This window comes from Engystomops pustulosus, chromosome 5, assembly GCF_040894005.1.
Source record: "Engystomops pustulosus chromosome 5, aEngPut4.maternal, whole genome shotgun sequence".
Taxonomy (NCBI): Eukaryota; Metazoa; Chordata; class Amphibia; order Anura; family Leptodactylidae; genus Engystomops; species Engystomops pustulosus.
Genome location: NC_092415.1, coordinates 66,326,916 through 66,352,830, shown reverse-complemented (window position 1 = coordinate 66,352,830; position 25,915 = coordinate 66,326,916). Strand labels below are relative to the sequence as shown.

Here is a 25,915-nt window from a genome sequence, read left to right as displayed (position 1 = left end):
TTTATTGCATTTATATCAATAGCTCAGATTCTAAGTCTATGAATACTGTATATACAATGCAATAAGCTGGCCCACATAGACTCTACAGAATCTTAAGGGTTAATGTAAGTTAGTCTTCTATGCATGTGTACGTCACACACCTTCATGCCATCAATTAACCTCTTAATCACCGGTTCACCAGCGCATGGCAGTGAACAGATTAATCGGCGCTCTGCGAGTCTCTGAAGAAGCTATTATTGAAGGACCGGCGTGCCTGTCGCAGGGATGTGTTTAATCAGTTCCCTTCACAGACAAAAATAGATCCAGAGAGCAAATATCATCTTTTCTTTGCCAGTAAGAATTTTCCGCATAATAATTTCCTCTACCTTCCTGGATATGTACAATCACAAATCCCCTGCTTCAGCTCTTCTATAACTATAGACCAATGAATCAGCTTTTCATACATCACAGGCTTATCTGCAGTCTTACACTTTATTATTAAATTTATTATAATGTCAATGCTGGTAGAAATTTATTTTTCATCTAATTTTAGTGGACTTCAATGAATTTGCCTTATATTCCTCTTTGTATCCTGATTGAATTCTGCACTTAGCGTCAATTCACATAACAGTGTAAAACGGCCATGAGTGCCCCCTTTTTTTAAACTCATAGCACCCAACTGCACTAAATACAATACTGTTTATAAGATCAATTCACACAAGTTGGAATTTCATTGTTTTGCTTGCTCACCTTGTGGAAAAAAGGTTTACATTGGGTAATGTAGGAATGCTTGAATGCTTTTTTTTACAAGTTCTGTACGAATCAAGTACTATTCATAGGAGGACTTAGAAGGACCCGAGTCCATATCTAGCCCAGAAGAAAAATGTCTCATCTGGAGATGTTTATGAAATTCCTTTTTTGAAATCTGGTAACAAGTAATGCAGTAGGGGACTGTAACAGAGTTGTCATATAATACTCATACAGTAGTTATCCCCAGGGGCGTAACTTGTGGGGGTGCAGAGGGTGCGATCGCAACCGGGGCAAAATAGGCTTTGGATGCCCATAAGGTCTCACTTTCCCATATGAGAAGACTAGTACTATAAACCATACATTATAGTCGGGGCCCTGGCACAGACTTTGCACTGGGGCCAATCGGCTTCAAGTTATGCCACTGGTTATCCCCTATGTATTCAGAGCTTAAAGTCAGATAACTGTGTGTAGCAGTGTAAGCAGTATATATCTAGGTTTTTGGGGAGTTTTGGGGAGCTAAGCAGACCTTTCCATAGTTCTGTGGCCGCCGTCATTGGAAGAATCAGAAGTGGGAAATTACGTTTGGAAATTCTAGCATTAAAAAGAAAGTTACAGGGAGAAGAGGCGGCAAGTAAATGAGATTCAATGTTCACCCACAATTTGTCTGGATCCTCATGTCTTAAAGATTTAAGCTGCTCTGCTATGGCTGCACGATAGTAAGAAAGTATGCATGGACATCCAAGCCCTTGCTCAACCACTGGCTGTGTGACATTTCCAGACATAAGTTGTTATTACTTTTTGCAGACTAAATAGTAAGGAATTGGGTAGATTTAATATTTATATATTCTAAAGCATTTTTTCCATTGAGATCCTGCCTAACCAGTAGATGGGGATGTTTTGTAGGATTTCATTTCTACTGCTGAGGATTCCATAAGAGTGTGATAAGAACTGGGCAGTTTCTAGGTCTAGGTTTTTGTACAGGACTATTCTCAAACCTCCCCCTTCCCCCATGGTTTTTAAGATATATACAATGCTCCCTGAATTCTAGCATAAACAGCCCCCCCCCAAATTAAAAATATTACAAACATGCACTTACGTGTGGATTTTAGTGTATGCAGCAGTATTACTCTAAGTTAGCTTATGCTTTGCTACCCCAAATTAATTCTAACATATACAGTGCCCCCTCTATAATTAAATTGCACCATGTTCAAATGTTTCAAACATTTGAACATGGTGCAAATAGTCTGTACTATGGGAAAAATTCACTACAAAAAAAAATTCTGCAGGTGCTCCCACAAAGGCAATATCCCACATTTAGCTGTCATTTTCTGCCTAGGTATACAGAAGGGCTTAGAAGGGATGGATCATCTTTTAATTATGTTGCATTTGAAGAGTTCCTAAGGCATTTGTACAGTTAAAGTAAAAAAAACTACACGCAAATGCAGATGCCTGGTTTAGACAGGTTTCGCAGTGTTAGGTGTTTTCTTTTCTCACCCCTCTAGTGCTGCACAGGAACTATCCTAGAGATCCCAGATGTACTACATCATTATAATTATAGTGGAGACATTTTGGGCCGAGGACATGCTAAGGGACTGGTTTTGAAAATACAGCCAGAAAACAGAAGGCTGTAGTAAAGTATGTCCTTGTTCCAATAGGTATGTGCAGTTAGTTTTTTTTTAAGTGCCCATGTTATCTACTTTAATACATTATTCCAATATTTAAAATGCACTTTATCTTAATAAACTATTTAAATCAACTTATTTAATTAATATATAAGTTCATATATATAGCAGAGAAAAGGTGGACTCAGCAGAAAAAATTGTGATCTAAAAAACAAAATGTCACAGTAGATGACAGTTTATCTCTATAACCATCTCAAATCGCAATTGGTCCATGGCTGGTGTCACCAAGCAACCAGGAAACAAGACAGAAAGGAAAAGGCCACAGCATCCAATATGATGAAAAAGGTGATAAACCTTTATTCACACAGGCATGAAAAAACTGCAAGTTTTCAATTCGCCATGAATCTTTATCAAGCATTGGAATGATTTGTCACCCTAGCTCTTTGAGATTGTCATACTCTGCTGTGTTTTGCTGGCTTTTTGCCAGTACTTTGACTATTCTACTACCTTTTGATTCTGTAGCTCATCATCATCTTGGTTTTTTACTTGTTTTTCTTGACCTTGCCATATGTCTGTTGATATCTCTTTTTTGTGTGTCTTACTGTTCTGTGGACAAACCCAGGGTAGGGTATTTCCCACTTGCCACCTGCTATTTACTACAGGTCCGGCAAGCTGGTATGGACAGATGTTTTGCACTTCTTCCCTGTCTTAACAGATTAAAAGGCCCTTTATTACAATATATATTCTAATATAGAACTCATCATTGTTGTAGACAAAGAATCTAGTCCAATTAGTACTGGACTATGCTAAATGTGTATGAGTGTGTGTGAAGTTACCTTAAATTTTGGAATGTCTGTGCTCTCAGGGCCCAGTTCATAGTATAGTTAGACATCTAAATCCTCAAACTGCATGAGGCTTTGTCTTTTGCAGTTATGTTAGATAGGCGGCTTAAAGGAAATTGACCATTAATATCAAACATGGTAAACTAAGAACACTGGTTCATAGATCTGGACACTGTGACAGTGGTAATCTCTTACATTTGTTATCCATGGTCTACTTCTTTCTAAAAACAACTTTTAAAATAATGCTAATGAGACAGAAGAGTTTTATGGGAGCATTACAAGAGCCCCTCCATATAGCATCCCAGACTATTACAATGTGCTGGAACATGCCACCCCCTCTCCTTGCTCCCTCAGCACTTCCCCCATCCATCTATCTGCTGTAATATCATGGCAACAGTGAGTTTTAGTATAAAGTGGGAGAAATGCTCCTGCTCGGTATGTAAAGCTGCAGAAAATAGGGGCTTTGGTTTCTTATATATAAGAAGATTACCACAGTGAGTAAGTACCCATGATTCATCATGCTTGATTTTGATGGTAGATTTCTTTCAGGAATGTAAATATGAATGTGTTTCCTCTTTTCCTGCTTGTTCTCCTCTGTCACATTCCTCATAAGGTGCCCATGCAAGTAGGAGCCACTTGACCCCATAAACACAGAGATCACTGGAAGCAAAACACTCTGTGCTTCTACTGTGGCAAATTAGGTCATTTCATGAGATCTTCTTTAACGAGGACACTGCTGGGAATCTACAGCTTACGTTACAATCGAGGACAATCACCACAGGAATTTTCTGAATCGTCTTAAAAAATAATTTTACCAATATCTTTCTTTGTAAAATAAATTAGTGTCTAGTAAGGTCTTTATTGATTCAGGTTCTGCAGCCAGTTTAACCCCTTAACGCTCTGCGCCGTAGCTCTACGGCGCAGAGGTATAAGGGATGTATGAAGAGGGATCACGGGCTAAGTCCTCTTCATACAAAGGTGGTGGTTTTTGCATATTGCAGAAAACCCCCACCGCTAATAACTGCGGTCGGTGCTTGCACCGATCGTGGCTATTAACCCCTCCGTTGCCGCCGGCAAAGTCGCCGGCGGCATTTAAAGGACAGCGGCGATCGGTTGCCATGGTAGCCTCGGGTCTTCGTTTGACCCGAGGATACATGGCTTCTGCATATTCATTACAATGAGCCTGTGGCTCATTGTAATGTATAGTGTGCAAAAATGCCATATATTGCAATACAGTAGTATTGCAGTATATGGTAGGAGCGATCTGACCATCTAGGGTTAATGTACCCTAGATGGTCTAAAAAATAGTAAAAAAAAAAAGAAAAAAAAAAGTTTAAAAAATAAAATAAGTTCAAATCACCCCCCTTTCCCTAGAACGGATATAAAACATAATAAACAGTAAAAATCACAAACATATTAGGTATTGCCGCGTCCCAAAATGCCGATCTATCAGAATATAAAAACGGTTACGGCCGGCGGTTACCTCCGAGGCGGGAAATGGCGCCCAAATGTCCGAAATGCGACTTTTACACCTTTTTACATCACATAAAAAATGAAATAAAAAATGATCAAAATGTTGTTCAGACCTCAAAATGGTAGCAATGAAAACGTTGCATCATTTCACAAAAAATGACCCCTCACACATCTCCATGCGCCAAAGTATGAAAAAGTTATTAGCGTCAGAAGATGGCAAAAAAATTTTTTTTCTTTTTTGTACACATTCGTTTAAATTTTGAAAATGTATTAAAACACAATAAAACCTATATAAATTTGGTATCACCGCGATCGCACCGAACCAAAGAATAAAGCTGAGGTGTTATTTTGAGTGCACAGTCAAAGTTGAAAAAACTGAGCCCACAAGAACGTGACGCACGTGCAGTTTTTTTTTTTTCAGTTTCCACATTTGGAATTTTTTTTCAGCTTCGCAGTACACAGCATGTTAAAATAAATAACATTACGGGAAAGTAAAATTTGTTACGCACAAAATAAGCCCTCACACAGGTCTGTACTTGTAAAAATGAAAAAGTTATGGATTTTTGAAGTTGGAGAGCGAGAAATGAGCGGAAAAACCCTGCGTCCTTAAGGGGTTAATATAATTGTATTTTTGGCCTTTGACATTGCAACATTTGCCTAAACCGATCCAGATAACCAGGGTGAATGCTACCCCATTGGGCATTCTGTATATAGGTTATTGACTTCCACACTCTCAAAATTACTAAAATGGTAGGCTCATTTTTTGTTGAGAGATGTTGTTTATTAGTAATGGAGAGTTTTTCCTGTAGATATTTTGTCTTTTCCAACCTGGCTTCACGCCAATAAATCAGTTTTTGATTGGCGAACAGCTGAATTGATTAAATTTAATTCCCAGTGTTCTGTATGCCAAGTAAATTTCCAGGATGTAAATGGGAAATTTCTACTTGCATATGTCTTTGATTTTCTTTATGTTTTTTCTAAATGAGCAACTGAGGTCCTGCCTCTGCATCCCTCCGTTTTTGATTGTGCCATTGATCTAGTTCCAAAGCCAAAATTCAACAAGAATAGAAATATTTAAACTCCCAGCTTCTAAAAATGTAGCCATTAACGATTATGTGCAAGTTAGCCTCCTTTAGGTGCTAGGTTCTTTTTTGTGGGTAAAAAGCATGATTGTGGAAGCTAGACCTTAGAGGGGGGCCTATAACATCCCATTAACTCACCAGAGGGACATTTTGAATATCCTATCATGCCTTTTAGTTTGTACAGTGCCCTTACTGTTTGTCAGCATTTTGTTGGTCTGATTTTCTCTCCTGACTGTGATTATCATGTGAGGCAGATACAAACTGGATACAAACTGACACCCAATGATTTCAATTTGCATCTAAGCAAGTTCTGGGCCATCTTGGATTGAGTGCTAACCACCATCTTAAAGGCATTCTAGTGTTTGTTTACACTATGCCAATTGTTATATGAAATGTATTAATGTTTCAGTGGTGGCCAAGCCCAAGACAGATTTAACCAGGATAAGTTCTGATCTTCATTTGTCTCCTGAGGCTATGCAGGCTTACTGGAGTTTTTCTTCCACTACTTCCAAATTTCTAAGTAAATGTGCCCCATTATGTCTTATCAATTATTCCTTCACATTATCCACCTGAGCCTATCTTTTTGAATTCCAGAGGGTTTCCCACAGGTACCTTCCTTTCCAGAAGGAGAGGATGCGGATACCTTCTATATGTTCATGCTCCCGATCTCATCAGGAAGTTTGATGCTCTGATCCCAAATAATTCTCCTAGAAGTAAGGCGATACTGTCAGAACTCCTGCAGAAAATAGTTCAGCAGATTGAGTACTCCTGGCTGAGCACAACACCTAGGTGCTTGATTGAGTGGTCAGTAGCAGCTCTCATTCAGGAATGTGTGTGCATACCTCCCTATCAGAGTGCTGGAGTACTGCACCAATCAGCTTCTATTCAGGTGTTCATTCACTATACATATTCTTGTTTGGCTAGTATTCAGGTGCCTATAAATGATATGTCTTCCTGGCATTTTGAGATTCTGATACTCTGCTGTGTTTTGCTGTTATACTGATCTTTTACCTGTACTTTGACTATTTCACTGCCTTTTGATTTCATATCCTCCACCATCTTGGCTTACTCTCACCTTGGCTTAGACTTTTTTTTATCTGTCTTGTCTCACTTATCAGTCTATCTTACAGTACATATACTCAGGGTAGGAACTGCTGCCTAGTTCTCACCTGTGGTTAGCACAGGGTCGTCAAGTAAGTAGGAGCAGAGGTCATTGGAAGCACATGTCTTACACTTCTTCACTGTCTTGATACACTGCTTTGTATAATGTCAACACTGTTTTTTTGTTGTAAAACTTTATGCACAAATAATGCATTTTGTTCAAAAATATGTTGGGTAAATTTATTTTCTATTTAAAATTTAGTTTCAGGTGACAATTGAATGGCATTATCTATTGTGAGAAATAGTCTTCTTACTATCGGTAAACAAATATGCTTGTTAGCATCCAATAAAGTCTCAAACATGTTAAATGTATAGGAAAATAAGTTATACCTTTTGATAGGATCTATATGTAAGGGTCTGCTGTAAGGGTAGGAGGGGTAGAGATGAATAATTCTCAGGTATGACATTTATTGTTGTTGTTATGTGTTCCTATGTGGATTTTGTTTTATCATTGTTTACTGTCCTATCTTTATTGTCAGGATTATTTATTGCTCTCTCCAAGCACTCTCTATTTGGATGTGAAGTATTGAGATCAGATGAATTGAAAGAGGCTTGACGACCCCATACATCACCTCTTCATTCTTCTTTTTGAAAATGGATTTAGGTGGTCTATATGTGTTATTTTTCTTCCACTTATGCCTTGCACCCTTCATGGAGTCATTACCAACCCTTTGATATTTCTGTGTTTTTGTATATTTCATTATATTGTCATTAAGATCAGGTACTCCAATAAAGCAGGACATTGCGTTAAAGAATACTTTTTTGTTGTACTTTCTTTTTTTAGTTCTCCCATTCACAATTCTTCATGTCCATTAATAAGAGACAAGAGTTTTAATGGACAATCATTTAGAATGTAATTTATTGCATTTTAAATGTTTGTATTTGACTATATAAAGATTAGTAGTTTTTAAATTAGTAAACCTCTTGGATTTTTATTAAAAATTTTTTCCACATGTTGTGATCCTATCACATTCTATGTTCATTATAACTTTATGAAATTTGTTGAGCTTTTTATAAACGTTCAACACTAACCTTTTACCATATTTCATAAATCTATTTTTTCACCTTGTTGCAGGTATAGGGTCTCTAAACAAAATCCTAAGTGATTGGTAGATAGATTCACTTACAACTACTTGTACAATATGATCTATTAGAAAGACTTATTTTGCTAAATGGAACTGAATTCATAATTTGCAATTTGGCACAAATTTTTGATTGGGCCTTATTTTTGGCGCAAAACCCCATTCACCCCCTGGCATAGAAATAGGAGAAAACCCACTACGAAATTTATCAAGACATCAAGGTACATGTGCGCCAAAATGAAGAACATGTTGCGACAAATGCAAAAAAAAAACAATATTATAAGACAAACCAAAACAAATACAACAACATACATAAACTAACTTGATGAATTCAGATAAAACTAAAATGGAATTCAACAACCAAGTCATAGACAAATTGTAATGATGAATTTCCCCCAGAGACCATGTAGAGAATTTGAAGGACTTTTTAATTTTACTGGATTTGAATCTTTTGAAACCAATTACAGATTTCATTGAGATATTTCTTCAGGCAGAAGGAGCACCAGTGGGATCAACATTCTTTCCCTCCACAGCTAATTAAAGGAAATTATCAAAATCAAGCATTATAGACCAGGGGCACTTACACATAGATCAAGCAAACATGACTGTGGTAATATTCTGAGATTTGCTATCCAAATCAACTTTTGAAGTTATGCTAATCAGCCACAAGGGCTGTGGTAGATGTTACCAGAGCCCCCCATGCTTTAACTCCATGGGCTCTTATACTGTCTCAGCCTCCCCACTGCTTCCTCAGTACTAGCCCCCTCCTGCACCCCAATCGGTCGCACCTGACACAATAGTGGCGTGGACACTCGATCTGACCTCTTTGAATGGAGAGGGGGTTGTTCAAGGAGGCCAATTCTGGGGTCCTTTCTTTGTTAATGCTAAACCTGGAGTGTGCTGTGGTTTAGTCTGGCACAGCTTGCACATTATTTATACATTCCTGATTCCTGCCGCAAACACTTTTGGGATCAGATACATTTTATTGTGATAACATTTTGGGCAGGTATGCTGACATTTGATAAAATTTATCATTGTGAATTAAAAAATATCAATCCTTTTCCATTATGTATTTTTAACTTTTTTATGCCTTTCAATATATAACATAGGTAACATATTAGCTTTATATGGATCAGTACAATTACAGTGATATTTCATCTATATAATTTTTTCATGTTTTGCTTGTTTTTTTGTATTGTCATCTCCTGGGAGTTCTACAATTTTTATTTTTGGCATTTTATAATATTTTATTTAATGTGAAACACAGTAAATTATTAGCTGAAACATAACAGGGTAAGAGAGACTAGGCAGCACTCTGGGACATCCAGTATATCGTGTAGCAAGTGGTTTCTTTTATTCCATGTTTTTAATGTACAGCAAAGTACAGCAACGTTTCGGCTCACTTGGAGCCTTTTTCAAGCCAAGTAACAAGAGTGAACATCGTATATATTGTGGGAAATTTGGCCCAGTAGAGACTGTGGTAGCAGTGATACGTGATGCAGTTCAAGACAGTGACACCAAGGTACAGTCCAAAACAGGTCTCGTCTGCGTTTATTGCAGCAGAAACAAAATAAACGGCCTTCACATTCAGGCATCAAAAACAAATAATAACCTACCCGTCAGGGTGCTAACTATACAGTGATTCTCTAACTCACCACTAAGAAAAAAGACTTTGCTGCTCCAGGCACAGAGGTCAGGGCTGTGTGCTCTCCAGCCTCCTTTCAGAGAGACCACACTCTCAGCTCTGCTCAGCCACTTTATGCAGACTGATTAGGCTGCTCCCATCACCTGTGTCCAAGGTGCTGGACAACACAACCTCAGCACTCAGGCCTCGCATAGTATGAAAACCTAGGGGAAACATACCGCCCATCCACAGTTAACCCCTTCAGTGTCTCACATACCCTCCCCCTCTGTTTGACCCTGTGGGGGCAAACACTTTTGGCCATCAGACAGTGTGTACGAGACAGGGCATCGGCATTCCCATGCACCTTTCCTGCTCGATGTTCTACCGTGAACTTGAAATTTTGTAACATTAGGAACCACCTTGTGACCCTGGCGTTCCTCTCTTTAGCCTGACTCATCCAGGTGAGGGGAGAGTGATCGGTTACTAGTGTAAACTGTCGCCCTATCAAGTAATATCTCAGGGATTCCAGAGCCCATTTGATCGCCTCTCAACTATACTATAGTTCTTCTCAGGGGGTGTTAGCTTGCGGCTCAGGAATATCACAGGATGTTCCTCACCCTCCACTAATTGGGACAGGACAGCCCCTAAGCCCACGTCAGAAGCGTCAGTCTGCACAATAAAGGTCTTGGTGAAGTTAGGGGTGATCAGTACCGGTCCCTCGCACAAAACCAACTTAAGTCGCTGAAACGCCCCCTCAGCCTCTTCACTCCACTTTACCATTACCGACCCGCTACCCTTGGTCAGGTCAGTCAGTGGTGCCGCTATTGTCGCAAAATCGGGAGTAAATCGGCGATAATAGCCCAGTATGCCTAGGAAAGCCCTCACTTGCTTCTTGTTCACAGGTCGTGGCCACTGCTGTATCGCCTCCACTTTATTTAGTTGGGGTTTGATGACACCTCGCCCAATACGGTACCCCAGGTAACGGGCCTCTTCCAGACCAAGCGCACATTTTTGGGGGTTCGCTGTCAACCCTGCTGCCCTCAGGGAGTCTACCACTGCTTGTACATTGGCTAGATGACTCTCCCAATCGTTACTATAGACTATGATGTCATCCAGGTAGGCCGAGGCATATCTCCGGTGAGGATTAAGCACGAGATCCATTAACCTCTGGAATGTGGCGGGAGCCCCATGTAGCCCAAAGGGGAGTACCACATACTGAAATAGCCCATCAGGAGTAACAAAAGCTGTCTTCTCTCTAGCCCTGTCAGTAAGGGGTACCTGCCAATACCCTTTCGTCGGGTCAAGGGTGGAGAAGAACCTAGCCTGTCCAAGTCGTTCTATCAACTCGTCAACTCTAGGCATAGGGTAAGAATCAAATTTGGATACCTCGTTCAACTTCCTAAAGTCATAGCAGAACCGTAGGGAACCATCAGGCTTGGGAATCAACACAATAGGACTCGACCAGTCACTTTTAGACTCCTCGATAACCCCCAGGTCTAACATCTGCCTGACTTCTTCGGTTATGGCTTGCCGGCACGCTTCAGGGACCCGGTAGGGTTTTTGGTGTACCCGGATGTGGGGTTCGGTTATGATGTCATGCTTGATGACTGAAGTACGACCTGGTAACTTAGAGAACACATCAACGTTTCGGAGCACAAACTCCTTCGCTTCCTGAATCTGGGCTCTGGAGAGGGACTCCGAGATCCGTACTTCAGGCACCTTGGCATCGGGTACACCTATCTCGGGTGTCACCTTCTTGGGGACAGACGCTTTTCCTACTCCCACGGCCATCAGGGACTCTCTTTCCCTCCATGGCTTTAGGAGGTTCACGTGGTATATCTGTTCGGGTTTCCTCCTCCCCGGCTGATATACCTTGTAGTTAACCTCCCCTACTTTCTCCATGACCTCATATGGACCTTGCCATTTCGCCAAGAACTTACTCTCTACGGTGGGCACAAGAACTAACACTCTGTCACCTGGGTTAAAGGTCCTGAGTCTGGCTGATCTATTGTAGACCCTAGACTGGGCCTCTTGTGCCCTTGTCATGTGCTCCTTTACAAGGGGCATTACTGCCGCTATGCGGTCCTGCATAAGGGAGACGTGTTCAATCACACTACGGTGGGGGGTCCTTTCCTGTTCCCAGGTCTCCTTAGCTACGTCCAGGAGTCCACGCAGGGAACGGCCATATAATAGCTCAAAGGGTGAGAAACCTGTGGAAGACTGGGGTACCTCACGTATGGCAAACATCAGATAAGGCAACAAACAATCCCAGTCCTTCCCATCTTTGCTGACCACCCTCTTTAGCATCCCCTTCAAAGTCTTGTTATACCTCTCGACCAGGCCATCTGTCTGTGGGTGATATACAGAGGTGCAGAGCTGTTTAACCTGCAGTAATTTACACATCTCCTTCATTACTCTAGACATGAATGGGGTACCCTGGTCAGTCAAGATTTCCTTGGGGAGGCCTGTGCGGGAGAATACCTGGAACAGCTCCCTAGCAATGTTTTTGGAGGAGGTGTTCCTTAATGGGATTGCCTCTGGATACTGCGTAGCGTAGTCCAGGATAACCATGATGTACTGGTGCCCCCTTGTGGATTTGACTATGGGGCCAACCAAATCCATTGCAATCCATTCAAACGGCACCTCTATGATTGGTAATGGGACCAGAGGACTCCTGAAGTGGGACAACGGGGCAGCAAGTTGACACTCAGGGCAGGAGCTACAATACCGGTTTACCTCCTCCCACACCCCGGGCCAGAAAAATCTCTGCAGGATTCTATCTCGGGTCTTCTCAGCACCTAAGTGCCCTCCCAGCCCATGTTTATGTGCCAAATCTAGCACCAGCCTACGTTGAGATTGGGGTACTACAAGTTGCTCAACCTCCTCACCCTCCTCACCCCGTATCTGGTCAACCCTGTACAACAGTTCCCCAACAATCACCATTCGGGGGTATATTTAGTCAGCCCCTGGTATTGCGAGTACCCCATTTATCACTTTAACATTCTCCCGTGCTTTAAATAAGGTAGGGTCCTGTAGCTGTGCAGCCCCAAAATTTTCACGGGAAATCTCAAGGTCCGGCATTTCAGCCCCCTCCTCGTGACCCTCAACCTCACCAGCTAGGACCTCTAGGGGAGAGAATTCATCACATGGGGTCACCCCTACTGCTGGTGTGGGTACATTGGCCTCGAAGGGTTCAGGGGCCAAGGCCGGGCATATCCGATGTCCATTATCTGTATTAGCACCTGAGGTGGGTCTTCGTCTCCAGAGGTCCCAAAACACCGGTAAATCTCTGCCGATAATAGCCTCATGAAACAGGGTCCCCACCACCCCCACTTCATGGGTGATATTACCACAAGGTGTATGTAGGTTGATGACGGCAGTGGGATATTCGCGAGTGCTTCCACTGTGTGACCACCGATTGTGACCATACACACTTGGGGTTCTGCATCCGTGACTGACTCAGCTGCCAGAACCGGCCAGGCAAACAGTGACATTCGCCGGGTCTGGTTGCAGTCCATTGGCTCCACTGACAGGGGACAGTTGGCAGCAATATGGCCCATTTCATGGCATCGCCAGCACTGGATACGGCTATGACCTCTGTCACGAGCCTCACTGGGTTTCTGTGTATCCAAGCCCCCCAGTGGACCCCCTCCCAACCTGACCTGTTTCCCTTTTTCTGCAGTAGCAGTCTTACCAGATGGTTTAGTGGCCTTGTCACTGGCACTGCTTCGAGTGGGAGAGATAAGTAGAAGATCCTCCGTAGCCCGATATCTCTCTACTAGGGACACGAGTTCCTCAGCATTTGTGGGACCGGCCTGTCCAACCCATCGCTGGAGCCGAGAGGGCAGAGAACGGGTGAACTTGTCAAGAACCACTCTCTCGACCATCTGTGCTGGGGTGCAGTCCTCGGGCTGTAGCCACTTCCGGACAAGATGGACCAGGTCATGCATTTGGGAGTGCGGGGGTAGTTTTTCAGAGTATGCCCACTGGTGGACCTGGCTGGAACGAACTTGTATGGTGACCCCAAGACGAGCCAGAATCTCCGCCTTTAGCTGGAGGCACTCACGGGCCTCTGTTTCACTCAGGTCGTAGTAAGCCTTCTGCGATTCACCTGTCAGGAACGGTGCCAAGACATCTGCCCACTGCTCAGCTGGTAACTCCTCTCGCTCAGCTACTCGCTCGAACACAGTGAGATACGCCTCCACATCGTCGGTCGCCGTCATCTTTTGTAAGGCCTTCTGCACTGCAGCCCGTGAAGAATGCTGGACAACTGGGTACCCTTGCAAACCAGTATGGGACCCCTCAGTAGTCGTCGCTTGCGGTGCTGCCATAACGCCAGAAAACTTTTCCATCATCAGCTGGAACATGGCTTGGGACTCTTCCTGCTGTTGCTGGAGCATGGCTTGCTGCAGCTGCCGATCATCCCTGGACTCTTCCTGCTGCTGGCGGAACCTCTCCTCCTGTTGCTGAAACATGGCTTGCTGCTGGCGGGACCTGTCCTCCTGCTGCTGGCGGAACCTCTCCTCCTGCTGCTGGAACATGGCTTGCTGCTGGCGGGACCTCTCCTCCTGCTGCTGGAGCATGGCTTGCTGCTGGCGGGACCTCCCCTCCTGCTGCTGGAGCATGGCCTGCTGCTGCTGCCGATTAGCTCTGGCCTCCTCTTGCAGGTATTTAATAAAGTCCTCCATCTTGGCTTTATCCTGCAATTTGCCTGCTGCTTTCACCCAGGCCATGCACTGTTGCAGGATGTAGCGAGCCTTTCAGGTGTGTGTTTTTTGAACTGCCCACAATCCGAAGCACCATATGTGGGAAATTTGGCCCAGTAGAGACCCTGGTAGCGGTGATACGTGATGCAGTTCAAGACAGTGACACCAAGGTACAGTCCAAAACAGGTCTCGCCTGCGTTTATTGCAGCAGAAACAAAATAAACGGCCTTCACATTCAAGCATCAAAAACAAATAATAACCTACCCGTCAGGGTGCTAACTATACAGTGATTCTCTAACTCACCACTAAGAAAAAAGACTTTGCTGCTCCAGGCACAGAGGTCAGGGCTGTGTGCTCTCCAGCCTCCATTCAGAGAGACCACACTCTCAGCTCTGCTCAGCCACTTTATGCAGACTGATTAGGCTGCTCCCATCACCTGTGTACAAGGTGCTGGACAACACAACCTCAGCACTCAGGCCTCGCATAGTATGAAAACCTAGGGGAAACATACCGCCCATCCACAGTTAACCCCTTCAGTGTCTCACAATATATATATATACACTCACCGGCCACTTTATTAGGCACACCTGTCCAACTGCTCGTTAACACTTAATTTTTAATCAGCCAATCACATGGCGGCAACTCAGTGCATTTAGGCATGTAGACATGGTCAAGACAATCTCCTGCAGTTCAAACCGAGCATCAGTATGGGGAAGAAAGGTGATTTGAGGCCTTTGAACGTGGCATGGTTGTTGGTGCCAGAAGGGCTTGTCTGAGTATTTCAGAAACTGCTGTTCTACTGGGATTTTCACGCAAAACCATCTCTAGGGTTTACAGAGAATGGTCCGAAAAAGAAAAAACGTCCAGTGAGCGGCAGTTCTGTGGACGGAAATGCCTTGTTGATGCCAGAGGTCAGAGGAGAATGGGCAGACTGGTTCGAGCTGATAGAAAGGCAACAGTGACTCAAATCGCCACCCGTTACAACCAAGGTAGGCAGAAGGGCATCTCTGAACGCACAGTACGTCGAACTTTGAGGCAGATGGGCTACAGCAGCAGAAGACCACACGGGGTGCCACTCCATTCAGCTAAGAACAGGAAACTCAGGCTACAATTTGCACAAGCTCATCGAAATTGGACAGTAGAAGATTGGAAAAACGTTGCCTGGTCTGATGAGTCTCGATTTCTGCAGCGACATTCGGATGGTAGGGTCAGAATTTGGCGTCAACAACATGAAAGCATGGATCCATCCTGCCTTGTATCAACGGTTCAGGCTGGTGGTGGTGGTGTCATGGTGTAGGGAATATTTTCTTGGCACTCTTTGGGCCCCTTGGTACCAATTGAGCATGGTTGCAACGCCACAGCCTACCTGAGTATTGTTGCTGACCATGTCCATCCCTTTATGACCACAATGTACCCAACATCTGATGGCTACTTTCAGCAGGATAATGCACCATGTCATAAAGCTGGAATCATCTCAGACTGGTTTCTTGAACATGACAATGAGTTCACTGTACTCAAATGGCCTCCACAGTCACCAGATCTCAATCCAATAGAGCATCTTTGGGATGTGGTGGAACGGGAGATTCGCATCATGGATGTGCAGCCGACAAATCTGCGGCAACTGTGTGATGCCATCATGTCAATATGGACCAAAATCTCTGAGGAATGCTTCCAGCACCTTGTTGAATCTATGCGACGAAGAACTGAGGCAGTTCTGAAGGCAAAAGGGGGTCCAACCCGTTACTAGCATGGTGTACCTAATAAAGTGGCCAGTGAGTGTATATATACCAAACATAAATGATCACATGATACAATTGTTCCCACCCCCCTAATTTACATATTTTGTCATAATAACATTATTCTATGTGATATAAGTCAAGTTTCGATATACAATACATAAATATAGACATTTATAAAGTGCTAGTGCACTTTATCACTTTATCATATATAGAAGCCAATAAATTACACCAAATGTGCTCTGTGTCAGTAAAGTGCTGAGTATAAATGGTGTGAATGAACATACAAAATTAAATAAATGAATTCAAATACATTTAGATTAAAAGCGGGTGTTTTACCACTTCATCCACAGGCTGTGGGGGCAAACATCCAAACATCCGATTGCATGCCAGTGTAAAATAAAAACAGCGCGCCAGTGTGTGACGGGCTTGGTACTCAACAGTGGAACGCAAGCCATGTAGTGCTCAAATGCGCATGTCCAGGGGATCCGGGTTGTTTGGGGAACGGCTTGCGTCATATATCAACAAGCTTCACCAGGGCCGGATTATAGGCGGGGCTCACGGGGCTAGAGCCCCGGGGCCCCCACCATCTTGCCCCCCCCCCAGGGGGCCCCCACCAGATCGCACCCCCGGGCCCTGACTCCTCAGCTGCCACCTCCCTCCTCAGCCGCCACCTCCCTGAGCCGTCCGCCCGGCCCCCGGCACAGGTGACCGCCTCCCCGCATATCCCCCTGCATCGCCTCCCCGCCCGCCCCCAGGCACAAGTTACCGCCTCCCCGCCCGCCCTTCAGGTGCATGGCCGAGCCGTCCGCCCCCCGGCACAGGTTCCCACCTCCCTGCCCGTCCATCCCGCTGCATGGCCAGGCCTTCCCGCCCGCTCGCAACCCCGCCTCCCTCCTCCCCCGCCTGAACAAGCGTCCGTCCTCCGCTCCCCAACCCCCCCCCCCCCCCGCCCGAACAAGTGGCCGTCCTCCGCTCCCCAACTCCCTGCCCCCCGCCCGAACAAGTGGCCGTCCTCCGCTCCCCCCCTGCCCAAAAAACGTCCGTACTCCGCTCCTCACCCCCGGCGGAACAAGCGGGCTTCCTCCATCCCCCCCAGCCGAAGCAAGTGTCCGTCCTCCACAACTCCCCCCCCCCCCCGAAACAAGCGCCCGTCCTCCGCCCCGGCGGAAAAAGCGGCCGTCCTCCACCCCCCCCCAACAAGCAGCCGTCCTCCGCTCCTCCCTCCCGGCGGAGGAGAGCGGACGTCCTCTGCAACATCCTCCCCCCCTCGAACAAGCGGCCGTCCTCCGCTCTCTTCCGCTCCTCCCCCCCGGCAGAAACAGCGGCCGTCCTCCGATAAACCGCCCCCCCCCTCCCTTCCCGGAACAAACGTCCGACCTTCGCTCTCCCTCCCCCCCTGGAACAAGTGGCCTTCCTCCGCTAGCCCCCCCCCCCGTCCGAACAGGCAGCCGCCCCCCCCCCTCCCGTCCGAACAAGCAACTGGAAGAACCCCCCCACCCCGAACACCCGCCTCACATTACATTATGTATTTATCTGTGTGTATATAAGATGTATATTCAGTATATATGTATATATGCATCTAATGTCTATATGTGTATATAGGCATCTCCTGTCTATATATATATATATATATATATATATATATATATATATATATACATACATACACACACACACACATACTGTGTATATACGCATCTACTGTCTATACGCATCTACTGTCTATATATGTATATACTGTATTTATTCATATATATATATATATGATTTATGTTTATATGCTGTGTATGTGGTATGTATGTATATGCTCTGTAAACGGAATGTGTGTGTGTGTGAGAAAATGCTGTATATACTGAATGTGTGTGTATTTGCTATATGTGGGTATATTCTGTATGTATATGCAGCATGTGTGTATATGGTGTTTTTATACTGCATGTATGTGTATATGTGGTCAGTGTATACTGTATATATAGTATATAATGTGTATGCAGTATGTGTGATGTGTATATACTGTATGTGTGTATATACTTTATGAGTTTGTGTATACTCTGTGTATTAGTGTGTATATATCAGTGTATAAATGTGTGTAATTGTATAAACTGCGGGACTGCATGTCTGGTGCGGGCTGAGGTGTATGTTAAATGGGACTGCAAATCTGGTAGGGGTGAAGGTAGATATAAAGATGTGTTACTGGGGGCGAGGCGGCTGTACGTAGCTGTGCTACTGGGGGCGAGGCGGCTGTACGTAGCTGTGTTACTGGGGGCGAGGCGGCTGTACGTAGCTGTGTTACTGGGGTGGAGGCGGCTGTACGTAGCTGTGTTACTGGGGGCGAGGCGGCTGTACGTAGCTGTGTTACTGGGGGCGAGGCGGCTGTACGTAGCTGTGTTACTGGGGGCGAGGCGGCTGTACGTAGCTGTGTTACTGGGGGCGAGGCGGCTGTACGTAGCTGTGTTACTGGGGGCGAGGCGGCTGTACGTAGCTGTGTTACTGGGGGCGAGGCGGCTGTACGTAGCTGTGTTACTGGGGGCGAGGCGGCTGTACGTAGCTGTGTTACTGGGGGCGAGGCGGCTGTACGTAGCTGTGTTACTGGGGGCGAGGCGGCTGTACGTAGCTGTGTTACTGGGGGCGAGGCGGCTGTACGTAGCTGTGTTACTGGGGGCGAGACGGCTGTACGTAGCTGTGTTACTGGGGGCGAGGCGGCTGTACGTAGCTGTGTTACTGGGGGCGAGGCGGCTGTACGTAGCTGTGTTACTGGGGGCGAGGCGGCTGTACGTAGCTGTGTTACTGGGGGCGAGGGGGCTGTATGTAGCTGTGTTACTGCGGGGTTAGTGGATAGTGAGCAGGAGGACATGTATACACGCTGCACTCAGTGGGGGCCTCCACCAGATTTTGCGCCCAGGGGCCCCCACCAACCTTAATCCGGCCCTGAGCTTCACGTTCCCTGTGAATCTGCTATGTGATCGTCTATGTGCCGAAATAAGAGTAGCCATTTCAATTCACTGAATACTAAAGGCAATAAAGTGGCAGGTACACTGTCACAGCAGGAAGTGTATAGAAATAGACAAAGTGTCACAATAGAAGCAAATATATAGTGGGCTACTTAGTGGAGGAGCGGATATTTTATAAACCCCTATTTATAGGGGAAAGCAAAAGCACATATGGCAATATTTATTCACTAAGGTCTATAGAAGACCTATCCGGGATATATAGTATCATGACCGCTAAACTCCCATAAAGCCCTGTACGTATACAACAACACTTCCATTGGCACATATTGTAACTACCAAAAAAATGAGAAGAAAAAATTTATTACTGCCGGCAAAAAACAAAAATTGGCGACATGGATCAGAAAAACCAGACAGCATGTTGTGGAAGGGACTGGTGAGAGCATTCCCAGTGTGGCTTTCTTGTTGTTCACGAAATACGTAAAAACAGAAGAATAAATTGTAATTGATATCTTGACATCATTAAAAATATGTTAAGTAGTTCTTGTTACTAGAAACCCACACTTGATGTTGGAAAGTGAGAAAAAGAATAGTGCAAGATAAGAACTTTGTAAAGATATGTCAAACCAGTTGAACACAATGGATGAATTAGGGATTTATATATAAAAATGTGAAATGCACAACAAATGAGCAAAAAACATATATGCATTTTAAGGCAATTGGTTTTCTCTAGCAGCGGTTTAGGTTTACCTATACTTCAGCTCAAATTCTTGACCATCCCTTGCATCTTGATTTTTTTTACTGCATTGTCATTTTTATGTGACCCAGATTTATACCTGTGACCTTTTCTGGTTTTCTGGCATAACCTTTTTGTTTTCACTTGGATCACTGACTATGGTTTTGTCTCCACTATCCTTTACATTATTCAGTGTAGGGAATATCACCAAATTGATGGTCATCATCTAAAGTGGTCATCAAGTATACAGTGACAGCTGTGGACATTAGTTTCAGAGCTCACCTACCCTTATCTATCCCTCACCTGATCAGACAGCTTACTCATAAAATTATCTACGTCCAAAAGCAGTAAGGGCTATATGGAGACGGTCACATGCCGGTTGACGCCCTCTGTGACATCATTGTTAAAAGCTCACATACCTTTTATAAGCATATTGTCAGAGTGATTGTTGGGTATTTCAACACACATATAAAAGTAAATAAACAAGTAAAATACTAAACATGCTAGGTATCCCTGTGTCCCAAAATGTTCGATCTATCAAAATATATAGAACATTTTTCCTGGAGGTTAACCTCATAATGGAAAAAAGCACCCAAGTTGTAATCGCCACTTTTTTCTGTGACCAAAACGACCTATTAAACAAGGGGGAGTTGTTGTTTGTACCACAAAGTAAAAGATGTAAAAACAAAGCGTATAAGAATATGGCGCAACTGTGGGTTTTTTTGGCAATTCTACCATATTTGGAATGTTTTTCAGCTTCCCTGTACAGAGAACAAAATATAAAATGAAGCCAAGCATTGATTTCCCCTTGTAGCACTGACATTTTGTTTTATCACCCCAGAATCCATCCATGTATTGTGTATCCTTCCATATGATGCTTGTTTCTGGTCAGACGAAAAAATGTAATCTTCAGGAACATGATATCTAATTTTTTTCTAGTAACTGAAGAGAGTGCTCCCCTCCTCCCAGTTGCAATTGTATTTTATCTTGAATGGAAGACTACATCTCTCTTTGTGGTAAGATATACATTTTATTAACATTGTAGCTGATAGTTTCTATATGTTTTCAGTTCTCTGTTTGATATGTGAGTTTTTTTTCACAAAGGGCCACGTGAAATATTGTGTTATCTATTTAATATTAAACAAGGATGAGAGAGTTTCATCACCAAAGGCTTGATATATAAACCTTTTCTTCCTCTCCCTCAGGATATACTATTATCCTAAGGTTACAATGTCTACAACTATTTTCAAGGTCAGTTACTTTCATTTTCAGTTAGTGAATCTTATTGGAAGGATCATTCAACCATGTTTGTACTTGAGTAGTGTCATTATATAATGTATTGTATTATAGATCATCTATCTTTTCTTTACTCAGATCCCTTTAAAAATAACATCTGCTGTCATTTCCTTGACCTACAATATTTATTTAAAGCCTTAATAATCTCCCTCTGGGATTATTTTGTCTTACCCTCTTGCCTTCAGTTTCCTGTCTAGTTTCATTTTGCCGGTGTGGTGGTTGACCGATTCTACCAGTAGATTTTGACTTATATTTCTAATAGTGTTGAGTGGGCCTGAATGGCAACGTTCAGTAGCAACCCGAACTTTGTGGTTCAGGCCCGCTCAACACTATAAGAAATACATTTTAAAATCTACTGGTATCGATTGGACTATTACTTGGCCTCCACCACACCACAGATTTGAGAACCCCGAACCCTAACTTCATTAGAAGTTCCAGTCCAGATCTTGGTTTGTATCAACGCATGCAATCAGTACTGGCAGGACACCACCATTTTGAGGAGGATCATTGCTCCCTGTTGACGTCATTCAGAGTGACAATCCTACCCAAAATGGAGGTGTGCAGTGTTGCTGGCATCTTAATGCAGGCTCACGCCCATTTAAAAGCCATTCAAAAATTTAAACAGCACCAATTGTGGTTGTTACTGGTTGAGGGTTTACAGGTGACCAAACACAGGTATTAACTGTTAAAATAGCTGGTTGATGGTCTGCTCATTTCTAATTACTAATTGTGGTACAAATGTTTCTCTGAAACAATAAAAATATCTAAAGTCAATGAACTTCAAATGAAATTTTGTTCTAAACTAAAGCAACAAATCACTTATATAAATAAACTATAAATCTCAGGAAATCTAAAAGGTTAATAATTTTACCAACTGTTTTTGCAGCAATAACATAGATACTGTATACCATATGTTGATGACTGCTTAGCAATACAGAGTGCTGTTTGTAATAGACACATCTAGACCTCCACGCTCTAATGTCTAGATGTGTCATATCTGTGAAGAAGTGTAAACCCATAGGTGACACCAGCAGAACCAGACATAAGGAAAGATAGTTTTTACTCCTCCATATTGTCAAGTGACTTGAAAAATTTATTTAATGATTTATTTTTTCCATGCTTCAAAATACTTCCTTCACAGAAAATGTGTATTGATCACAATACAAAACAGAACATTTTTGATTGTCTTTTTATATACAGTTCTCTTTTAATACATTTGTAATTGTTAGACATTTGCATCCCCTGTGGATACTTTTCTATCCTACATTAAATATAGATTGCCTTCATTCAAGGAACTGTGTTAATCGTTATATTTTTCTTTTTTGTACCATTTTTGTGTCAGTGTTTATCAGGAAATATCAATAGTAATAACTGGAAAGATTATTAAAATTGCTGCTTTCAACCAAAATGTAATTATTGTGTGAACATCATCAATAGTACAGTGGTAGCTTGAACACACGTGAACCTCCTTTATTTAACTATCTATCTTTTTGACCAACAATATCCTGAGCAGCAGTAGGACCTTCTAGAAATCAAGTACTAAATGTAATAAATTATGGGTTCCTCTTTACCATTGGAAATCACCTTTGCCTTATAAGATTACATAATTAGCACCTGGTCCATAGACAAACTGTCCCCTCTCCTTTGTGTGTTCCCTTTCCCATGAATAGAAATGTTAATTGATACAGACTTTGTGTCTCCAAATCCCTTATGTTTTACCTGGTGTCTTAAAATGGCTGCTTTCAGAAAATGGCAAAATAATACTTCAAAGAAAACCTTGTCATAAATCAAATACTGTATATACTTGTGTATAAGCTGAGTTTTTCGGCACAAAAAATATGCTGAAAAACCTCACCTCGGCTTATACAGGAGCCTATAAAAAATAAATTTACATAAAAACCTTGCAGCACTCCCGATGCTTGGTGCAACTACCCGATGCTCCCGTCCCCACAGCTCCTCTTCTTTCCCATGGACGCATCTCTGCCCGCTGTTACAGCAGAGAGAAGAAAGAAGAGGAACCGCTGGGACGGGAGCCATGCTGAGCATCAAGAACGCTGCAAAGTGAGTTTGTTTTTTTCAAATGGCTGCAGGGGGAATTTCATCAAAAGGGGGAAGGGGCTGACTGCATGGGGCATTTGATAACTGGGGTGGCTGGCTGCATGGGGAATTTCAGCAGTAGGGGGGGTTGGCTGCGTGGGGCATTTCATTACTGGAGGAGGCTGTGACCAATGCATTTCCCACACCAAGGCTTATACTGGAGTCAATATGTTTTTCCAGTTATTTGTGGCAAAATAAGGGACCTTGGCTTATACTAGGAAAATTTTTTTAAAAGTATACGGCTCAACCATCCACTATAAATTCACAGTGTTCGATCTGCTACATTCAGTGTGAATGGTGCCCAGGATGCATAATCCGAAAATGCTGTGTCGGTCAAGGTGATATTGTAAGAGACAAGTTGGAGATCCAGCACTCGTGTTCTTGAAGTTAAAAAAACATTTTCATTATTATAACTCCATTAAAAATAGAAAAAAGTGACATTCAAAAAAGAAAGTAGTAAGCTTACATACAAGATAAAAAGTATAGCACAGATGGACCTAAGCGTTTCGGACGTTACATATTTCGTCCTTAGTCATGGTCACACATTATGCAACTATTCACAATCAATGAATTTTATTTTTTTGTATGTCAAACACTAATATCAAGGATATTTAAAGGGCGATATATTGATTCTTTAGGATAATTAATTATTTCAAGAAGATTGAATCTTCAGAGCACATTCACAAGTTATTTACTCGGCTAACAGCAAGCTGCTGAAAACTGGAAGTCATTTGACCTTTACAGGTAGACAATTACATAAATTTTTTGCAGGACTGATTCTTCCGGTCCGCTGCTGTATACATTGAATCATCTGTCAATGAAGTCAAGCAGCTTCTCCAAGCTTCACTTAGCAATCAATCATTAATAGGTGAGGCCTAGTATATGTCTGCAGATCATTACTACATATTACTTACAACCAGCAGGGCTCAACCGAAATCCCTTTGTTATTCTTAGCTCTGCATGATAGATTCCAGCTGGGTATTAGTGGTATCTAATAATGGACTTCAGAAACACATAGCGATGAAAGACTTGTAAAGGGAGCCCATGGATACATTTCTGTACAGAAAGGCAGCAGATACTGACCATATTAAGGATGTGCTTGGATAATATTATATATTAAAATATTTAGCTGGCATTTGATCATGACTTATAGGATATATGAAAAGCTTCCTCAAAAGTGTTTTACAGGAGAAGGAAAAATATAGCTTTTTTTCTCCCAGAAAACAGTGCTACACCTGTTTACATTTCTCATCTTTAACTTTAATGACCCTGAGCTACAATATCAGACTCTACATTTTTAAAGTTTTATTTGATTTGGTTTTTGATATTTTTGGTATTTTGGTACCCTAGTCAGACAAGCTGTAGATGCAAGCCAGCACATACCCCTAGTATATAGATATCCCACCTCATGCCTCCAGTATATATGTATTCCTCCACATGCCCCCAGTATATATGTATCCCAGCATTTATTTCCAGTATATAGGTATCCCACCACATGCCCTCAATATATATGTATCGTAGGCCCAAGTTTACAGTGTTGATCCAGGAGGAGGCCAAAATTGTGCTTCCTGGTTCTCTGTTTTTGTGAGGGAAATCTTTTCTAATCCATTTTACTACCAGAACAATACTAATTGTGAAGTGTGAATGTCAGCGCCACAATTTAGCTTCTTTTCAGAAACAACTTTTTTTAATTGTGATTACTAAAGTTGTTCGCTGCTTTGAATCCTGACACTTTTCCTGAACTTCTAGTTTCCTGACATTTTTTATGGTACAATTTTTGGTGCATAATAAAGCCAACAAAAAGCAACTCTACCAACTTCTAAAACCCTTCATGAATGTGGAGTATAATTTCTGCTGCTCATTTGTTCATCTTACGGTTTGCCAAATACATTAAGGCTGTGAGCCACAATATATGATCAGTGCAAAACACCGCTATAATTGTGCATCACAAATAATAAATACAACCTTTATGTGGACGACTGAAGGACCTCTCAACACAATAATGACTTTTAGCACAAGAGTACATTCACAAAGAATGAATGTAAAGAATTTGAAACTATGGAATTGGATAGTCAAAAGGTACAAGCATCGAACCACTGAAAAATAATGCATCTAAAATGTTCTTCATGAAGGACATAGAAATAATTTCATATGATTTTAGAGATTTACATACAGTTATAAAGTCTGGAAGAGGATGTTTTGCCCAAGAGAGAAGTCAGTGGCATAGATGTAAAGTTGTAATTTTAGTTGCTATTTCAAAATCAATTTAGCTTTGTATATAGATCACATACTTTACTTAGAGAGCATAGAACAATGTAAACTACCATTCTATCTGTCATTTTTTACACTCAGTAAATGTTATTTGCATCTGTTTTCACAGTCCACATCTTAGCTCTCACAATACCTGTTTCTTTGACAGTTTCCAGGACTTACCTTTCAACAGCTAATGTTTGCCAGTATTGAATGCAACAGTTGGACCCAACAGTAGTTTCCATCATGCACCACTTTCATAATGTCAATAAGCCTAAACCAGCATTTCAGAGGGGTTAAGGTCTGAGCATTGATAGGGCTATTGAGACACCTTGATTCTTTTGTTTTTTTGGCTTTTCTATTGCAGATTTTGGGCACCCAAGTCCAAAGATGCACATGTCATTACATTACCTCTGATTTAGATATATTTTACTTTATTCTAATTGTATGTATTTTGCATGTATTATTTTGTTTATCCAGCAAAATATAAACATGGCCTGCTATCAACATGGCCTCTATCTTGAAATATGG

The 25,915-nt window shown here is 42.6% G+C and overlaps 1 protein-coding gene across 3 annotated transcripts in view; it reads right to left on the bottom strand.

Moving 5' to 3' along the window:
• The window catches only part of MC5R (melanocortin 5 receptor), an 87,539-nt gene extending 61,858 nt beyond the window's left edge, over positions 1-25,681 (bottom strand). Inside the window, exon 1 of one of the 3 annotated variants that reach the window (XM_072154703.1) lies at positions 25,568-25,681. In XM_072154703.1, coding sequence (XP_072010804.1) covers positions 25,568-25,632 — 65 coding nt within the window. In that variant the 5' untranslated portion in view covers positions 25,633-25,681. The other 2 variants (XM_072154699.1, XM_072154700.1) reach the window with 2 other exon arrangements.
• Between the last annotated feature and the right edge of the window lie 234 nt (positions 25,682-25,915).